This window comes from Eretmochelys imbricata, chromosome 14 (genome assembly GCF_965152235.1).
Source record: "Eretmochelys imbricata isolate rEreImb1 chromosome 14, rEreImb1.hap1, whole genome shotgun sequence".
Classification (NCBI taxonomy): Eukaryota; Metazoa; Chordata; order Testudines; family Cheloniidae; genus Eretmochelys; species Eretmochelys imbricata.
In genome coordinates, this window is record NC_135585.1 from 42,747,201 (window position 1) to 42,766,209 (window position 19,009).

The following is a 19,009-nucleotide window of genomic DNA, read 5'->3' on the forward strand; positions in this document are numbered from 1 at the left end:
CCCCTGCAAAAGGAATAGTGATGAAGTGAGCTGTAGCTCACGAAAGCTTATGCTCAAATAAATTTGTTAGTTTCTAAGGTGCCACAAGTCCTCCTTTTCTTTTTTGCGAATACAGACTAACACAGCTGCTACTCTGAAACCTGTTTCCACTCCAGGCACTTTGCTCTGAAATCTACATTTAGTCTTAACATTTCAGCCTTTAACCAGGAGAGGAAGGGGAGTTTCTGAATATTTATGGAATTAATTCATGAGATTTGATTAACTTTGAACTCCATGTCCTTCTGATTCAATCACACAGATTTATTGTTCCTGGACTCAACCCATGGCAGACTGGAGAAACCAAACAGCCATCACAGAATTCTTACTCCTGGGATTTGGGGAGCTCCCTGACCTACAAATTCTTCTCTTCCTGATATTCCTAGTGATGTACATGGCAACCGTGAGCGGGAACACCCTCATCGTGGTGCTCATTGTGGCTGATCAGCACCTTCACACCCCCATGTACTTCTTCCTGGGGAATTTGTCCTGCCTGGAGACCTGCTACACCTCGACCATCATGCCCTGGATGCTGGCCAGTCTCCTGACTGGGGACAGAACCATCTCAGTCAGTGGCTGCATCACACAACTGTATTTCTTTGGGTCTCTGGCAGGTACGGAATGCTATCTCCTAGCAGCGATGTCTTATGATCGGTATTTAGCGATATGTAAACCCCTCCACTATTCAACTCTTATGAATACCAGGTTTTGCCTCCATTTGGCTGCTGGCTCCTGGTTAAATGGTTTTTTGGCTCTTATCATCTTGGTCTTATTCCTATCACTGTTAATATTCTGTGGCCCAAATGAAATTGACTATTTCTATTGTGATCCCCTCCCACTGATAGAGCTCTCCTGCAGTGACACCCACCAGGTCATATTGGTGGATTTCATACTATCCTGTGTATTCACCCTGCCTCCATTCCTACTAACTCTGACGTCCTACATGTGCATCATCGCTACCATCCTGAGAATCCCTTCCACCACCGGGAGGCAAAAGGCCTTTTCCACGTGCTCCTCTCACCTCATTGTGGTGACAATTTTCTATGGAACCCTAATAATTGTGTACCTGCTACCGAAACATGATACACTGAGAGACCTAAACAAAGTGCTCTCTCTTTGCTACACGGTCCTGACTCCCCTGGTAAACCCCCTCATCTACAGTTTGAGAAACAGAGAGGTCAAGGAAGCCTTGAGCAAAGCAGTCAGTAAATGTGGCTTTCACAGAAATGTGCAGATACACCTAGATAATAACATAGCCTGAGGTTTTCAAAGCTGCCTGGGTGATTTCAGCAATCAGCCCCCATTAAAATTAAATTGAAAAGTCCCAGTTAAAATTTCAGCACTCAGTGTTGTCCATTTTAGTGGAAGAACCAGGGAGGGAAAACTATGTTTCGATCATGGAGTTTTTAACTGGGTACTAGGCAGAGTGGAGACAAAATTTGAACCGATTTTTATATCTGTAGAAAAGCCATTTTTGATCAAAATAAATATTTGGAGAATAAAAATACTAACTCCTGGTGCACCATATGTGGGGATATAAACCTGGGAAATCTGCCACCTCTGAAATTGTGCTTATTGCCAGCATAGCCCTCTGCAAACCAGCCACCTTTACTGTGCTCACACAGGTCAGATGCAAACAACCAGGCCCCAGCAGTGATCTCTGGACACTTCACCAGGAGCAGTGTTATAGCCTTTCTTGCCCTTCCACTTTGGCTGCTGTAAGAATCCCTCTAGGCAAACCTTAAGTTACAAAAAGACACAAAATGGTCAAGGTGGCAACATGTTGTAAGGGTGAGACCATTGGGTCTGTGTTCACCTATGCAAATTGGTGAGGATTTTTATCAAGCCTTCCCCAGGAAAGGGGGTGTAGGGTTTGGGAGGATTTTGCAGGGGGAATCATAGAATATCAGGGTTGGAAGGGACCTCAAGAGGTCATCTAGTCCAACCCCCTGCTCAAAGCAGGACCGATCCCAGACTAAATCATCCCAGCCAGGGCTTTGTCAAGCCTGACCTTAAAAACTTCTAGGGAAGGAGATTCCTTCACCTCCCTAGGTAACGCATTCCAGTGTTTCACCACCCTCCTAGTGAAAAAGTTTTTCCTAATCTCCAACCAATCAATATCTAATCTTGAGACCATTACTCCTTGTTCTGTCATCTGCTACCACTGAGAACAGTCTAGGTCCATCCTCCTTGGAACCCCCTTTCAGGTAGTTGAAAGCAGCTATCAAATCCCCCCTCATTCTTCTCTTCCATAGACTAAACAATCCCAGTTCCCTCAGCCTCTCCTCATAACTCATGTGTTCCAGTCCCCTAATCATTTTTGTTGCCCTCCGCTGGACTCTTTCCAATTTTTCCACATCCTTCTTGTAGTGTGGGACCCAAAACTGGACACACTACTCCAGATGAGGCCTCACCAATGTCGAATAGAGGGGAATGATCACGTCCCTCGATCAGCTGTCAATGCCCCTACTTATACATCCCAAAATGCCATTGGCCTTCTTGGCAACAAGGGCACACTGTTGACTCATATCCAACTTCTCGTCCACTGTAACCCCTAGATCCTTTTCTGCAGAACTGCTGCCAAGCCATTCGGTCCCTAGTCTGTAGCGGTGCATTGGATTCTTCTGTCCTAAGTGCAGGACTCTGCACTTGTCCTTGTTGAACCTCATCACATTTCTTTTGGCCCAATGCTCCAAATTGTCTAGGTCCCTCTGTATCCTATCCCTACCCTCCAGCGTATCTACCACTCCTCCCAGTTTAGTGTCATCTGCAAACTTGCTGAGGGTGCAATCCACACCATCCTCCAGATCATTTATGAAGATATTGAACAAAACCAACCCCAGGACCGACCCCTGGAGCACTCCACTTGATACCGGCTGCCAATTAGACATGGAGCCATTGATCACTACCCATTGAGCCCAACAATCTAGCCAGCTTTCTATCCACCTTATAGTCCATTCATCCAGCCCATACTTCTTTAACTTGCTGGCAAGAATACTGTGGGAGACCGTGTCAAAAGCTTTGCTAAAGTCAAGGAACAACACGTCCACTGCTTTCCCTTCATCCACAGAGACAGTTATCTCATCATAGAAGGCAATTAGATTAGTCAGGCATGACTTGCCCTTGGTGAATCCATGCTGACTGTTTCTGATCACTTTCCTCTCCTCTAAGTGCTTCAGATCCTCCTTCTTCCCTTTTTTAAAGATGAGCACTACATTAGCCTTTTTCCAGTTATCTGGGACCTCCCCCGATTGCCATGAGTTTTCAAAGATAATGGCCAACGGCTCTGCAATCACATCCGCCAACTCGTTTAGCACTCTCGGATGCAATGCATCTGGCCCCATTGACTTGTGCTCGTCCAGCTTTTCTAAATAGTCCCGAACCACTTCTTTCTTCACAGAGGGCTGGTCACCTTCTCCCCATGCTGTGCTGCCCAGTGCAGTAGTCTGGGAGCTGACCTTGTTCGTGAAGACAGAGGCAAAAAAAGCATTGAGTACATTAGCTTTTTCCACATCCTCGGTCACTAGGTTGCCTCCCTCATTCAGTAAGGGGCCCACACTTTCCTTGACTTTCTTCTTCTTGCTAACATACCTGAAGAAACCCTTCTTTTTACTCGTAACATCTCTTGCTAGCTGCAACTCCAGGTGTGATTTGGCCTTCCTGATTTCACTCCTGCAAGCTCGAGCAATATTTTTATAGTCATCCCTGGTCATTTGTCCAATCTTCCACTTCTTGTAAGCTTCTTTTTTGTATTTAAGAGCAGCAAGGATTTCACTGTTAAGCCAAGCTGGTCGCCTGCCATATTTACTATTCTTTCGACACATCGGGATGTTTTGTCCCTGTAACCTCAATAAGGATTCTTTAAAATACAGCCAGCTCTCCTGGACTCTTTCCCCCTCATGTTATTCTCCCAGGAGATCTTGCCCAGCAGTTCCCTGAGGGAGTCAGTCTGCTTTTCTGAAGTCCAGGGTCTGTATTCTGCTGCTCTCCTTTCTTCCTTGTGTCAGGATCCTGAACTCGACCATTTTATGGTCACTGCCTCCCAGGTTCCAATCCACTTTTGCTTCCCCTACTAATTGAAAAACGTTTCCAAGTGGGCCCTTTCCCTGTTATATATTTATTAGACGCTTGGTGGTGGCAGCAATAAAGTCCAAGGGCAAAAGGTAAAATAGTTTGTACCTTGGGGAAGTTTTAACCTAAGCTGGTAAAAATAAGCTTAGGGGTTTTTTTATGCAAGTCCCCACATCTGTACCCTAGAGTTCAGAGTGGGGAAGGAACCTTTACATGGTGGCAGAGCAGTGGAATTAACTTGAAAGCATTTTGAGATCAATTTGAGATTTTTTTTGAACAAGAAGCACAGATTTTAAAAAGGAAATTTTCCTTTGGGCTCCTGGAAGGCAGGTTTTAAGCTGCAAACAGTTAGAGGATTTTTTGTCTCTGCTTGGGGGTCAGAGCAGAGACAAAAGGGAATTGTCTTTTGTGAGCTGGAGTTTTCTCTACCTAAAGGCAGGGTAGTTAACCTCCTGCAGGGAAATTCACAAGTCTTCACAGACCTGAAGAAGTTTTTTTCTTTTACCTAAGAGCAACTAGAGGGGTTTTCTGTCTATTTGCCTGGAAACAAAGGTGTTAGGGTTTTTTTTAAGGATTTTTCTGTAGGCTGACAATCACTATCAGAGAACATAGGTATCCAGTTACAGCACAGCAAAATTTTACAAGCCAAGTTTTTTGTTTGTTTTATTTCTAACTCTCGGGTGTAAAGTTAGTTAAAAACAGAGAGGCAAACATGACAAAGCCCAAAACAAACAGCCAAAGAGGCTGCCCACAGGAGAGCTATGGAGGCAAAGGAAAAAGAAAGGAAGCATGCTGAGGAGGAAAGGGAGCTGCCCACAGGAGAGCTATGGAGGCAAGGGAAAAAGAAATGGAGGAAAAGGAAAAAGAGAGGAAGCATACACTGGAGATGGAGAAGGCAAATGCTCAGCAGAATAGCAATCCTTCTCCAGGTACCACTTCCCATCCCAGGAAATTCCCCACCTACAAGGCAGGTGATGATACCGAGGCCTTCCTAGAAAACTTCGAAAGGGCCTGCCTTGGGTACAGCATCTCTACAGACCAATACATGGTAGAGCTGAGGCCGCAGCTCAGTGGACCCTTAGCTGAGGTGGCGGCTGAAATGCCTAAGGAACACATGAACCAGTATGAACTGTTTAAAACCAAGGTGAGAGTCAGAATTCGGTTAACACCCGAGCATTCCCATCAGCAGTTCAGAGCCCTAAGGTGGAAACCAGACGTGCCATTTACCCGACATGCCTACCACATTGTGAAACATTGGGATGCCTGGATATCAGGAGCAAGTGTTAAATCTCCAGAAGATTTGCCCTGCCTAATGCAAATGGAGCAGTTCTTAGAGGGTGTTCCTGAGGAAATAGAAAGATACATCCTGGATGGGAAGCCCAAAACTGTAATCGAGGCTGGGGAGATTGGAGCCAAATGGGTGGAGGTGGCAGAAAAGAAAAAAACTGGTCGCAGTTGGAGCGGAGACCAGAAAGGACAACCTCAGACCACACCCTACTACCGGGGGCAGCCCAAGGCCCCAACTACCCCCCAAAGAACCCTCCTGACACCTTATTGTCCCGTCACACCGTTCTCTAGCAACCCACCTCGCCCCAGTGATCAGTCAGCTGGACAATGTTTTAAATGTAACGAGCAGGGGCATGTGAAGGCCAACTGCCCCAAGAACCCCAACTGATTACAGTTCATTGCACTGGAATCACCCCAGAGGTCCTCAGGCCCAGATACCTCCCAGATACCCTTGGAGTGGAGGGAAACTGTGAGTGTGGGTGGGAAGAAGGTCACTGCATGGAGGGACACCGGAGCACAAGTGTCAGCTATCCATGCTTCCTTAGTGGACCCCAATTTAATCGACCCAGAGATCCAAGTGACAATTCAACCTTTCAAGTCCAACTCTTTCAATTTGCCTACAGCCAAGTTGCCTGTCCAGTACAAGGGGTGGTCAGTAACATGGACTTTTGCAGTCTATGATGATTATCCCATCCCCATGTTGTTGGGGGAAGACTTGGCCAATCATGTGAAGCAGGCCAAGAGGGTGGGAATGGTCACCTGCAGCCAGGCTAAACAAGCCGTGATGCCTAGCTCTGTTCCGGAAACTTCTATCAGGACCCGGTCAGAGGTGATGGACCTGGACCCCAGGCCAATGTCTGCAACAGCAGTGGTGGATCCAGTCCCACAGACCCAGACAGAGCCAGAACCAGAACCGACGGAACAACCAGCACCAGACCCATTGCCAGCACTGAATCCAGTACTTGCAACCCCAACACCAGAGGGCCCCACCAAACCTGAACCGGCAGCAGCCGAAAACCCACCAGAGGCTCAGCCGGAGCCTGAACCCGAACATAGTGCACCAGCGGAGAGCGGTTCACAGTCAACGGAAACAGCCCCATCCCCTACATCGCTTCCAGAGGGACCAAGCCTAGGTCCACAATCCAATGAGGACCTGATGTCTCCAACATCAAGGGAACAGTTCCAGACCGAACAGGAAGCAGAAGAAAGCCTCCAGAGAGCTTGGACGGCGGCACGGAGCAACCCCCACCGCCTCTCAGCTCTTCTAATTGATCCAGGTTTGTTGTAGAAAGAGGACTTTTCTACAAGGAAACACTTTCTGGTGGACACCAGGAAGACTGGCATCCTCAGAGACAGTTGGTAGTTCCAACTAAGTACCGGGTAAAGCTCTTGAACTTGGCCCACGATCATCCTAGTGGCCATGCTGCGGTGAACAGGACCAAAGATCATTTGGGGAGGTCATTCCACTGGGAGGGAATGGACAACAATGTTTCTACCTATGTCCAGTCTTGTGAGGTATGCCAAAGCGTGGGAAAACCTCAAGACCAGGCCAAAGCCCCTCTCCAACCACTCCCCATCACTGAAGTTCCATTTCAGCGAGTAGCTCTGGATATTCTGGGTCCTTTTCCGAAAAATACACCCAGAGGAAATACATACTGACTTTCATGGATTTTGCCACCCGATGGCCAGAAGCAATAGCTCTCAGCAACACCAAGGCTAAAAGTGTGTGCCAGGCATGAGCAGACATTTTTGCTAGGGTAGTTTGGCCCTCCGACATCCTCACAGATGCAGGGACTAATTTCCTGGCAGGAACTATGGAAAGCCTTTGGGAAGCTCATGGGGTGAATCACTTGGTTGCCACTCCTTACCACCATCAAACAAATGGCATGGTGGAGAAGTTTAATGGAACTTTGAGGGCCATGATACTTAAATTCGTAAATGAGCACTCCAATGATTGAAACCTAGTGTTGCAACAGTTGCTCTTTGCCTACAGAGCTGTACCACATCCCAGTTTAGGGTTTTCACCATTTGAACTTGTATATGGCCGTGAGGTTAAGGGGCCATTACAGTTGGTGAAGCAGCAATGGAAGGGGTTTACACCTTCTCCAGGAACTAACATTCTGGACTTTGTAACCAACCTACAAAACACCTTCCGAACCTCTTTAGCCCTTGCTAAAGAAAACCTACAGGATGCTCAAAAAGAGCAAAAAGCCTGGTATGATACACATGCCAGAGAGCGTTCCTTCAAAGTAGGAGACCAGGTCATGGTCTTAAAGGCGCTCCAGGCCCATAAAATGGAAGCATCATGGGTGGGAAGGGCCATTCACGGTCCAGGAGCACCTGGGAGCTGTTGATTATCTCATAGAATTCCCCATCTCCAACCGAAATCCTAAGGTGTACCATATTAATTCTCTAAAGCCCTTTTATTTCAGAGAATTAAAGGTTTGTCAGTTTACAGCCCAGGGAGGAGACGACGCTGAGTGGCCTGAAGGTGTCTACTAGGAAGGGAAAAGTGCTGGTGGTGTGGAAGAGGTGAACCTCTCCATGACCCTTGGGCGTATGCAGCGACAGCGGATCCAGGAGCTGTGCACTAGTTACACACCAACATTCTCAGCCATCCCAGGACTGACTGAACGGGCATACCACTCCATTGACACAGGTAATGCTCACCCAATTAGGGTCCAACCTTACCGGGTGTCTCCCAGCTAAAACTGCTATAGAACGGGAGATCCAGGATATGCTACAGATGGGGGTAATCCGCCCCTCTGGCAGTGCCTGGGCATCTCCAGTGGTTCTAGTTCCCAAACCAGATGGGGAGATACATTTTTGCGTGGACTACCGTAAGCTAAATGCTGTAACTCGCCCAGACAACTATCCAATGCCACGCACAGATGAACTATTAGAGAAACTGGGACGGGCCCAGTTCATCTCTACCATGGACTTAACCAAGGGGTACTAGCGGGTACCGCCAGATGAATCTGCCAAGGAAAGGTCAGCCTTCACCACACATCTCGGGCTGTATGAATTTAATGTACTCCCTTTCGGGCTGCGAAATGCACCCGCCACCTTCCAAAGACTTGTAGATGGTCTCCTAGCAGGATTAGGAGACTATGCAATTGCCTACCTTGACGATGTGGCCATATTTTCGGATTCGTGGACAGAACACCTGGAACATCTACAAAAAGTTTTTGAGCGCCTAAGGGAGGCAGGACTAACTGTTAAGGCTAAGAAGTGTCAAATAGGCCTAAACAGAGTGACTCACCTTGGACACCAGGTGGGTCAAGGAACTATCAACCCCCTACAGGCCAAAGTGGATGCTATCCAAAAATGGCCTGTCCCAAAGTCAAAGAAACAGGTCCAATCCTTCTTAGGTTTGGCCGGATATTACAGGCAATTTGTACCACAATACAGCCAAATTGCCGCCCCACTGACAGACCTAACCAAAAAGGAACAGCCAAATGCCGTTCAGTAGACCAGAGTGTCAGAAGGCCTTTAACCAGCTTAAAGCGACACTCATGTCTGACCCTGTACTAAGGGCCCCAGACTTTGACAAACCATTCCTAGTAACCACAGATGCGTCCGAGTGTGGTGTGGGAGCAGTTTTAATGCAAGAAGGACCGGATCAAGAATTCCACTCTGTAGTGTTTCTCAGCAAGAAGCTGTCTGAGAGGGAAAGCAACTGGTTAGTCAGTGAAAAAGTATGTTACGCCATTGTCTACGCTCTGGGAAAGCTACTCCCATATGTTTGGGGACGGCGTTTCCACCTGCAAACCGACCATGCTGCGCTACAGTGGCTTCCTACCGCCACGGGAAATAAAAACATATTCGGTGGAGTTTAGCTCTCCAAGATTTTGATTTCGACATCCAACACATCTCAGGAGCTTCTAACAAAGTGGCTGATGCACTCTCCCGTGAAAGTTTCCCAGAATCAACTGGTTAAAATTGTCCTTGACATGTGGAAAATATTGTTAGTCTTTTTATACTTGGTAGTACATTTAGAGGTGCATGTGTCTTATTAACTCTGTTTTCTCCTAGAGCTCCAGGAAGAAATCACAGCCAGCGTTTCACCCTATCTGTGATTTGGGGGGCATGTCATAAATATAAAGGGAAGGGTAAATACCTTTTAAAATCCCTCCTGGCCAGAGGAAAAACCCTTTCACCTGTAAAGGGTTAAGAAGCTAGGATAACCTCGCTGGCACCTGACCAAAATGACCAATGAGGAGACAAGATACTTTCAAAGCTGGAGCGGGGGAGAAACAAAGGTTCTCTCCATCTGTGTGATGTTTTTGCCAGGAACAGAAAAGGAATGGAGTCTTAGAACTTAGTAAGTAATCTAGCTAGATATGCATTAGATTCTGTTTTGTTTAAATGGCTGATAAAATAAGCTGTGCTGAATGGAATGTATATTCATAGAATCATAGAATATCAGTGTTGCAAAGGACCTCAGGAGGTCATCTAGTCCAACCCCCTGCTCAAAGCAGGACCAATCCCCAGTCAATCAATATTCCTGTTTTTGTGTTTTGCCGAGAGGGATTCTCTGTTTTGAATCTGATTACCCTGTAAGGTATTTACCATCCTGATTTTACAGAGGTGATTTTTACTTTTTCTTCCATTAAAATTCTTCTTTTAAGAACCTGATTGGTTTTTCATTGTTCTTAAGATCCAAGCGTTTGGGTCTGTGTTCACCTATGCAAATTGGTGAGGATTTTTATCAAGGCTTCCCCAGGAAAGGGGGTGTAGGGTTTAGGAGGATTTTTTTGGGGGAAAGATGTTTCCAAGCAGGCTCTTTCCCTGTTATATATTTATTAGACGCTTGGTGGTGGCAGCAATAAAGTCCAAGGGCAAAAGGTAAAATAGTTTGTACCTTGGGGAAGTTTTAACCTAAGCTGGTAAAAATAAGTTTAGGGGGTTTATCATGCAGGTCCCCACATCTGTACCCTAGAATTCAGAGTGGGGAAGGAACCTTGACACAGGGACATGAATGTGCTTTGTGAATATTAGAGGAACAAGGTGGGTGAGGTAATATCTTTTATTGGACCAACTCCTGTTGGTGAATGAGAGAAGCTTTTGAGCTACACAGAGCTCTTCCTCAGGTGAATATTAAGAGTTTTAGCCTCTCCTACCCACTGCAGCGCCAGTCAGTGTTCATAGCACCTTTTCACAGAGATGGAGCATGAGATTCATGTCTCGTGACAGGTCCTCAGTTGAGGAACTGTCCCAATGACAGAAATGGAGCTACCTTGATTTACACCAGCTGAGGATCTGGCTCAGTGTGTGCCCCAATGGGTGGCGAGTAGTGATAGAGTCTTACTAACCCAGATCACACATGCCAGATTGTTTCTAGACTCTGAGTTTAGGGACAGCATCTTTTCCCCCCTCCCCCACCCCACCCCAGGGCCTTTCCTGTTCCTGTATTATCATCCCACACTCATTATGGAGTGGGGAGGGTCACTCCCCACTTAGGGTTACACATCAGCCTGGTTTTGCCCCTTCTTAAGATCCACCCTCCAAGGAGCTGTATTTTATGACTGCTACATAGCTACTGTTGGGAAACAGAAAAGGCACTGCCAGTCCCTCACCAGGTTCCCATCACCACCACAGGCACTAATGGAGAATTTACTCCACTTCATAATTTATGGCATGAACTGATCTCTTGTGAGGGGGTGAAAATTATTCCTTCTCCTACAGGGCACTGAAATGCTTAATATACCAGGATATATTGTTAGAATTCACGGAAAGAAATCTAACAGCAGGACGGTGCCTAAGAACTCTAGACCACATTGAAAAATCTCAGTCCAAGATTTTAGTTGATGTTTGATTTTGACTCCTAAGACATGGAATGATTCTGGCTATTGCCAGAAGTGAAATACAGCATTTAAGCATCCTTGTTAAGCTCTGGTATGGCACTACATAGGATATGATAGACAGAGAAATGATCTGATCTGTCATATCAGTATGTGGCTACCAGATAAATGGGCTTTTATAGTAATCACTGATATCCGTGTCGAACACCCTCTTCCCCATCAGAGGAATGTTCTGTCCTCAGACTCAGTTTCCTAGCACTCTGCTCTGAAATCTAAACTTAGCCTTAAAATTTCAGCCTGTAACCAGGAGAGGAAGGGGAGTTTCTGAATATTTATGGAATTAATTCACGAGATTTGATTAACTTTTAACTCTGTGTCCTTCTAATTCAGTCACACAGATTTATTGTTCCTAGACTCAACCAATGGCAGACTGCAGAAACCAAACAGCCATCACTGAATTCTTCCTCCTGGGATTCGGGGATCTCCCTGACCTGCAAATTCTTCTCTTCCTGATGTTCCTTGTGATCTACATGGCAACCGTGGTTGGGAACACCCTCATTGTGGTGCTCATTGTGGCTGACCAGCATCTTCACAGCCCCATGTACTTCTTCCTGGGGAATTTGTCCTGCGTAGAGACCTGCTACACCTCAGCCATCCTGCCCCGGATGCTGACCAGTCTCCTGACTGGGGAGAAAACCATCTCAGTCAGTGGCTGCATCACACAACTGTATTTCTTTGGGTCTCTGGCAGGCACAGAATGCTATCTCCTAGCAGCGATGTCTTATGATCGGTATTTAGCGATATGTAAACCCCTCCACTATTCAACTCTTATGAATATCAGGTTTTCCTTCCAGTTGGCTGCTGGCTCCTGGTTAAATGGTCTTTGGGCTATTACCATCTTGGTCTTATTCCTATCACAGTTAATATTCTGTGGCCCAAATGAAATTGACCATTTCTATTGTGATGCCATTCCACTGATAGAGCTCTCCTGCAGTGACACCCACCAGGTCATACTGGCGGATTTCATACTAGCCTGTGTATTCACCCTGCCTCCATTCCTACTAACCCTGACATCCTACATGTACATCATTACCACCATCCTGAGAATCCCTTCCACCACCAGGAGGCAAAAGGCCTTTTCCACATGCTCCTCTCACCTCATTGTGGTGACAATTTTCTATGGAACCCTAATTATTGTCTACATGCTACCGAAACGTGATACACTGAGAGACCTAAACAAAGTGGTCTCTCTTTGCTACACGGTCCTGACTCCCCTGGTGAACCCCCTCATCTACAGCCTGAGAAACAGAGAGGTCAAGGAAACTTTGAGGAAAGCAGTCAGTAAATGTGGCTTTCGCAAAAACGTGCAGAGACTCTGAGATAACTTAGCTTTGAAAACCTCAGGCTGTCTGGATGTTTTCAGCAATCATCCCCCATTAAAATTAAGTTGAAAAGTCCTAGTGAAAATCTCAGCACTCAGTGTTCTCCTTCTCAGTGGAAGGACCAGGGAGGGAGGTGGCCATAACCATGTTTCCATCATGGAGTTATGGGCACTAGGCAGAATGGAGACAAAATTGTAACCAATTGTTTAGATCTTTAGAAAAGCCATTCTTGATCAAAATAAATGTTTGGACAATAAAAATAGTAACTCCTTGTGCAGCAGAGTTGGGAACGTAAGCCTGGGAAATCTGCCACCCCTGAAATTGTGCATATTACCGTCATAACCCTCTGCAAACCAACCATCTTCACTGAACTCACAGAGGCCGGAGGCAAACAACCAGGTCCCAGCAGTGACCTCTGGACACTTCACCAGGAACAGCGTTATAGCTCTTATCTGGGCTACACCCGGCTGTGACCAGCTCCGGGAAAGCAACAGCTCCAGGCTCACCAGGCCCTTGGAGGCAGGGAGGTTGGGCAAACAAAGAGGTAGACTCACACGCCAGGTCCACTGGGACTGTCCAGGCCCAGCTGGGGGTTTGCTAGGGCACCCGTAGAATGGAGGCCGTTCCGGGGGTTGGGTCGGTCAAATGGTCACTGATGAGGGACTCTGCTCATGGCCCTGCAGGGCACCAGCTGCTCTGCTTCCACCAGCTGCACAGAGCAGTTCAAAGGGAGGGGACCTGTTACAATGAGCGTCCCCAAAACTAACTGCAACAAGCCCAATATCCAACAGGGCTAGTTCTGAGGGCACAGTGTCTAGTCAGCCCCAGGTACCCCAGGCAGCTCTGCTCCACACAGGGCCCTTTCCTCAGGGGGTGAGGCAACTTATGGTGAGAGGAAGCGGCGACCACCTACCCACGGGCAGAACTCCTGTGATGCCAAACACGGCAGTGCTGGCTCAGTCACTGGGAGCACGTCAGGGCTTGGCCAGAGGCCGGGGAGCTGGGCACCAGTGAGAATTGTAGGGCTCCGACTCTGTGGAAAGGATTTCCCAAGGGACCTGACAGAGCTAGTCACCCAAATCTCTTTTAAATGGGAGATGGACGCCTATCTCCCTTAAACGTCTCTGAGAATCTCAGCCTGGAGAGCCACTGGGATTCTGTCATGGGAGCTTCAATCTATGCATTTCCATTGGACACAGAGCCCACATCAACAGAAAGGCACTGAATGGATGGGAAACCCCTGCTAAGCCTTTGAGAGCTGCTGCCACTGTATGTGCTCTTGTAGCCACGAATGTTGCAATCATTTTTTGTACGATTTTGTTCCCAGTGGCTATAGTTTGAAACAGCACACACCTAGCAGTAGGTAAGAAATGAGGAGAGATGCAGTTATGCTGTCTAGGGCCACAAGAGGGCAGAGAGGACAGGTGCAGCTGTGCTGTCCAATGAACAGCAGCCAAAATGGAGGGGCAAGAAAGGAGAAGTTATGCTGCCAAAGGACCAATGGAAAGGGAAGTGAAGCTGTATAACGGTGTGTAAGTGCTGAGTAGACAGCACTGAAGAGAAGAGGACCTCTGTGCTGCATAGTGAAAGTGGATAGTAGCAGATGTTATGGAGTGAGTTATGGGCTGTTATATTAAATAACGGCCACCACGTGACATGAGAGTCAAGAACGGGAAAGAGGCAGCTATAGAGAGAAGAATCCACTAGAGGAAAGATGAGCAACAGGCTGTCATGCTGGGAAATCAACAGTAGATGGCAGCAGAGTAGAGGAAATGAGGCTGGTGGGAGTGTCACAAATACTGACACCAATAGAGTTCAGTAGCCAATACAATAATGGGAAAAAGAACAGGAGGACTTGTGACACCTTAGAGACTAACAAAATTATTAGAGCATAAGCTTTCGTGGGCTACAGCTCACTTCATCGGATGCATAGAATGGAACATATAGTAAGAGATAGATATACATACAGATAAGTTGGAAGTTACCATACAAACTCTGAGAGGCTAATTAGTTAAGATGAGCTGTTACCAGCAGGAGAAAAAAACTTTTGTCGTGATAATCAAGATGGCCCATTTAGACAGTTGAGAAGAAGGTGTGATGCTACTTAACATGGGGAAATAGATTCAATATGTGTAATGACCCAGCCACTCCCAGTCTCAATTCAAACCCAAGTTAATGGTATCTAGTTTGCATATTAATTCAAGCTCAGCAGTCTCTCCTTGGAGTCTGTTTTTGAAGCTTTTTTGTTGCAAAATTGCCACCCTTAGATCTTTTACTGAGTGGCCACAGAGGTTGAAGTGTTCTCCTACTGGTTTTTGAATGTTATGATTCCTGATGTCAGATTTGTGTCCATTTATTCTTTTGCTTAGAAATTGTCCGGTTTGGCCAATGTATATGGCAGAGGGGCATTGCTGGCACATGATGGCATATATCACATTGGCAGATGTGCAGGTGAATAAGTTCCTGATGGTGTGGCTAATGGGATTAGGTCCTATGATGGTGTCACTTGAATAAATATGTGGAGAGAGTTGGCATCGGGCTTTGTTGCAAAGATAGGTTCCTGGGTTAGTGTTTTTGGTGTGTGGTGTGTGGTTGCTGGTGAGTATTTGCTTCAGGTTGGGGGGCTGTCTGTACACAAGGACTGGCCTGTCTCCCAAGATCTGTGAAAGTGATGGATCGTCCTTCAGGATAGGTTGTAGATCTTTGATGATGTGCTGGAGAGGTTTTAGTTGGGGGCTGAAGGTGATGGCTAGTGGCGTTCTGTTAACTTTCTTTGTTGGGCCTGTCTTGTAGTAGGTGACTTCTGAGTACTCTTCTGGCTCTGTCAATCTGTTTTTTTCACTTCAGCAGGTGGGTATTGTAGTTTTAAGAATGCTTGATGGAGATCTTGTAGGTGTTTGTCTCTGTCTGAGGGACTGGAGTAAATGCAGTTGTATCTTAGAACTTGGCTGAAGACAATGGATCAGGGCCATCAGGGGCTCGTTCACCTGCACATCTACCAATGTGATATATGCCATCATATCAGATTTATTGACTGATTGATTGATTTGGCTTATACAAAAATATGAAGACTGTCTCAGTAATGGTATCCCACATTTGGACAAACTTTGTCATGAGAAGAGATATGAGCTGAAGTGAATCAAACTATGTGTGTCTAAATGGCTGCCTATTATGGTGGGCTCTCAGACCCTTCAACATAGCAACTGGGTTCCTGGTCCGATTCGAGAGATGTTGATATTTTGTTAAATCTGCTGCATAAAACTTACGATAATATATCCAAAGAGTCAACATGTCAGCCAGCTCTGTTCCTGCAACTCCATTATCAAACCAGGGGGCTTCCTTCCCCCCCAACTTCTTCTTTGCTGGGTTAAAGCTTAAGTATGTTTTTGCCAATCATCTGCAAGACGTATTTTTCTCTTCCTCGCTTTTTATCCTTCCTAGATACACCCCATGGCAAACACAGAAGGGAGGAATCAAACGTCCATCACAGAATTCGTCCTCCTGGGATTCAGGGATCTTCCTGAACTGCTGACCCTACTCTTCCTGCTGTTTCGAGTGATCTGCATTGTGACCTTGGCCGGGAACATCCTCATTGTTGCGCTAGTTGTGGCTGATTGGCACTTTCACACCCCCATGTACTTCTTCCTGGGGAACTTGTCCTGCTTGGAGTCCTGCTACACCTCCACCCTCCTGCCCAGGGTTCTGGCCAGTTTCCTGACAGGGGACAATACCATTTCTGTTAGTGGTTGTATGACACAATTTTATTTTGTTAGTTTCTTTGCTGCTGCAGAATGCTATCTGCTAGCAGTGATGTCATATGATCGGTACTCGGCGATATACAAACTGCTCCACTATGCAGTCCTCATGAATACCAGGTTCTGCCTGTCGTTAGCAGCTGGGTCTTGGAGAATGGATTTCTGGCTGTTATCATAGTCATAGTTCTTATGTTACAATTAACTTTCTGTGGCCCCAATAAAATCGATCATTTCTACTGTGAATCCACAGAAATGTTAAATCTCTGCTGCAATGGCACCAACCAGATAGAGCTTGTCATTACCATCCTGGCTGCTATATTCACTCTGCCTCCATTTGTATTAACCATGATGTCCTACGTGTGTTTCATCTTCACCATCCTGAGAATCCCTTCCACCGCCGGGAGGCAAAAGGCCTTTTCTACCTGCTCCTCTCACCTCATTGTGGTGACCATTTTCTGTGGGACCCTGATCATTGTGTATCTGCTACCAAAAACCAACACACTGAGAGACCTAAACAAAGTGTTCTCTGTCTGCTACACAATTCTGACACCTATGGCCAATCCCTTCATATACAGCCGGAGAAACAAAGAGGTAAAAGAGGCCCTGAGAAAAATTGGCAGTAAATGTGTAGATTTTACAAGAAATTAGAAATCACAAGGTTTTTATTTCTTACTGTATTAAGGGAAAATGGTGAGATGCAGAGCTGGCTTATTGCTTTATAGAACCAGATTCTGGGTGGTCCCTAGTTCTGGCTAGGTCTTTGGGAATGTGCTGCTATAACATTTGAGGATGTGCAAATATATGAAATGTGAGATCAGTCAATACCAGGATCTTTACATTCAGAATAAAATTGAACTGTATTAAACTTGGTTCGAGTTGAGCAATTCCATACACTAAGCTCAAGTAAGAATATAAAATAAAAGAACAATTTACACTGGGATTATCAAAGGATCCTAAGGGGGTTAGGGATCTACATTTCAATGGGGTTGTGTTACCGAACTCAATTAGGTCCCTTGACAATCCCGGCTGAATGACAAAATATTTGAAAGGATACATTGATTTTGGGTGCCTCAGCCACTGGGGACCCCCACTTGAGACACCAAGATTTTTCAGAGCACATAGAATTTTCATAACCTGTTGTGTGTTCAAATGGGGTGGGAGGTGGGAAATGATCCGTTCAAGTCATTCTATCTAGGTATGTGAGGTGGTCCTCACCAACATTAACAATGGGACACCTCAAGAAAGAAGAGCTTGTCGATATGGAAAGAAATTCTATGAATTTGAAGAAATTTGGGCCCTGTTTCCAGACACTTTTGGATAAAAAATGCTGAAATAATGCCTGACTTCCATTCCACTGGACCTCTCTGCTTTCTCCCTTCCACTTCCTGCCCCCGTTCCCCAACTTCATTTTTTTTGCCCATTTGTGTCTTTTTAAAAAATTGTTGTTCCCCCCTCCCTCGCAGGCAAGGTTCGCCTGATTTTCTATTGCCTAGTCTTGTAGTTTTGACAAGTTGCAAACTTGCATAATTGCATATTTTTTTTAGCTAGCCTCTGAAATGTGCAGTGTTGGGCGACATGTACGAGCTGTAACAATTGTTCCTGTTGGTTTCTTCATGAAAATTTTAAAAGAATGAATCACAAAAATAAAATGACAGGACCCCTCACAATCACTGTCGGAAGGTAGGGAATTCACATCCCTGTATTACAGAGGCACAGATTAGATTACGGGGCATGCCCAAATCCACACAGAAAGTCTGTGGCTGATCAGGGAATTGAATGCAGATGTCCCGCATCATGCTCCAGGTCCTATCACTACACCATCCTAAGGCACCTGAGAGGGTAATGCCTCCCCGTTCTCATTAGTTAACCTCCTGTGCTTTCTACAGGCCATGAACTACTGACCTCACAAGCAGAGGGTGAGGATTAAGAAACAGAGTACTTGTGGCACCTTAGAGACTAATCAATTTATTTGAGCATAAGCTTTCGTGAGCTACAGCTCACTTCATCGGATGCATACTGTGGGAACTGCAGAAGACATTATATACACAGAGACCATGAAACAATACCTCCTCCCACCCCACTCTCCTGCTGGTAATAGCTTATCTAAAGTGATCACTCTCCTTACAATATGTATGAAAATCAAGGTGGGCCATTTCCAGCACAAATCCAGGTTTTCTCCTCCCCCCGCCCCCCCCCGCCTCCCCGCCACCAAAACACACACACACAAACTCACTCTCCTGCTGGTAATAGATTATCCAAAGTGACCACTCTGCCTACAATGTGCACGATAATCAAGGTGGGCCATTTCCAGCATAAATCCAAGTTTAACCAGAACGTCTGGCGGGGCGGGGGGGGGGTAGGAAAAAACAAGGGGAAATAGGCTACCTTGCATAATGACTTAGCCACTCCCAGTCTCTATTTAAGCCTAAATTAATAGTATCCAATTTGCAAATGAATTCCAATTCAGCAGTTTCTTGCTGGAGTCTGGATTTGAAGTTTTTTTGTTGTAAGATAGTGACCTTCATGTCTGTAATTGCGTGACCCGAGAGATTGAAGTGTTCTCTGACTGGTTTATGAATGTTATAATTCTTGACATCTGATTTGTGTCCATTTATTCTTTTACGTAGAGACTGTCCAGTTTGACCAATGTACATGGCAGAGGGGCATTGCTGGC

At 46.0% G+C, this 19,009-nt stretch overlaps 2 protein-coding genes across 2 annotated transcripts; both read left to right on the forward strand.

Annotated features, from left to right (window-relative positions):
• Positions 1-322: 322 nt before the first annotated feature.
• On the forward strand, positions 323-1,297 carry LOC144274866 (olfactory receptor 6N1-like). Its single transcript, XM_077833965.1, has one exon. It carries the CDS (start codon positions 323-325, stop codon positions 1,295-1,297), a length of 975 nt encoding a protein of 324 aa, XP_077690091.1.
• Positions 1,298-11,620: 10,323 nt separating this feature from the next.
• LOC144274867 (olfactory receptor 6N1-like) lies at positions 11,621-12,577 on the forward strand. Its single transcript, XM_077833966.1, has one exon. The coding sequence runs from the start codon at positions 11,621-11,623 to the stop codon at positions 12,575-12,577; it is 957 nt and encodes a 318-aa protein (XP_077690092.1).
• Positions 12,578-19,009: the final 6,432 nt, after the last annotated feature.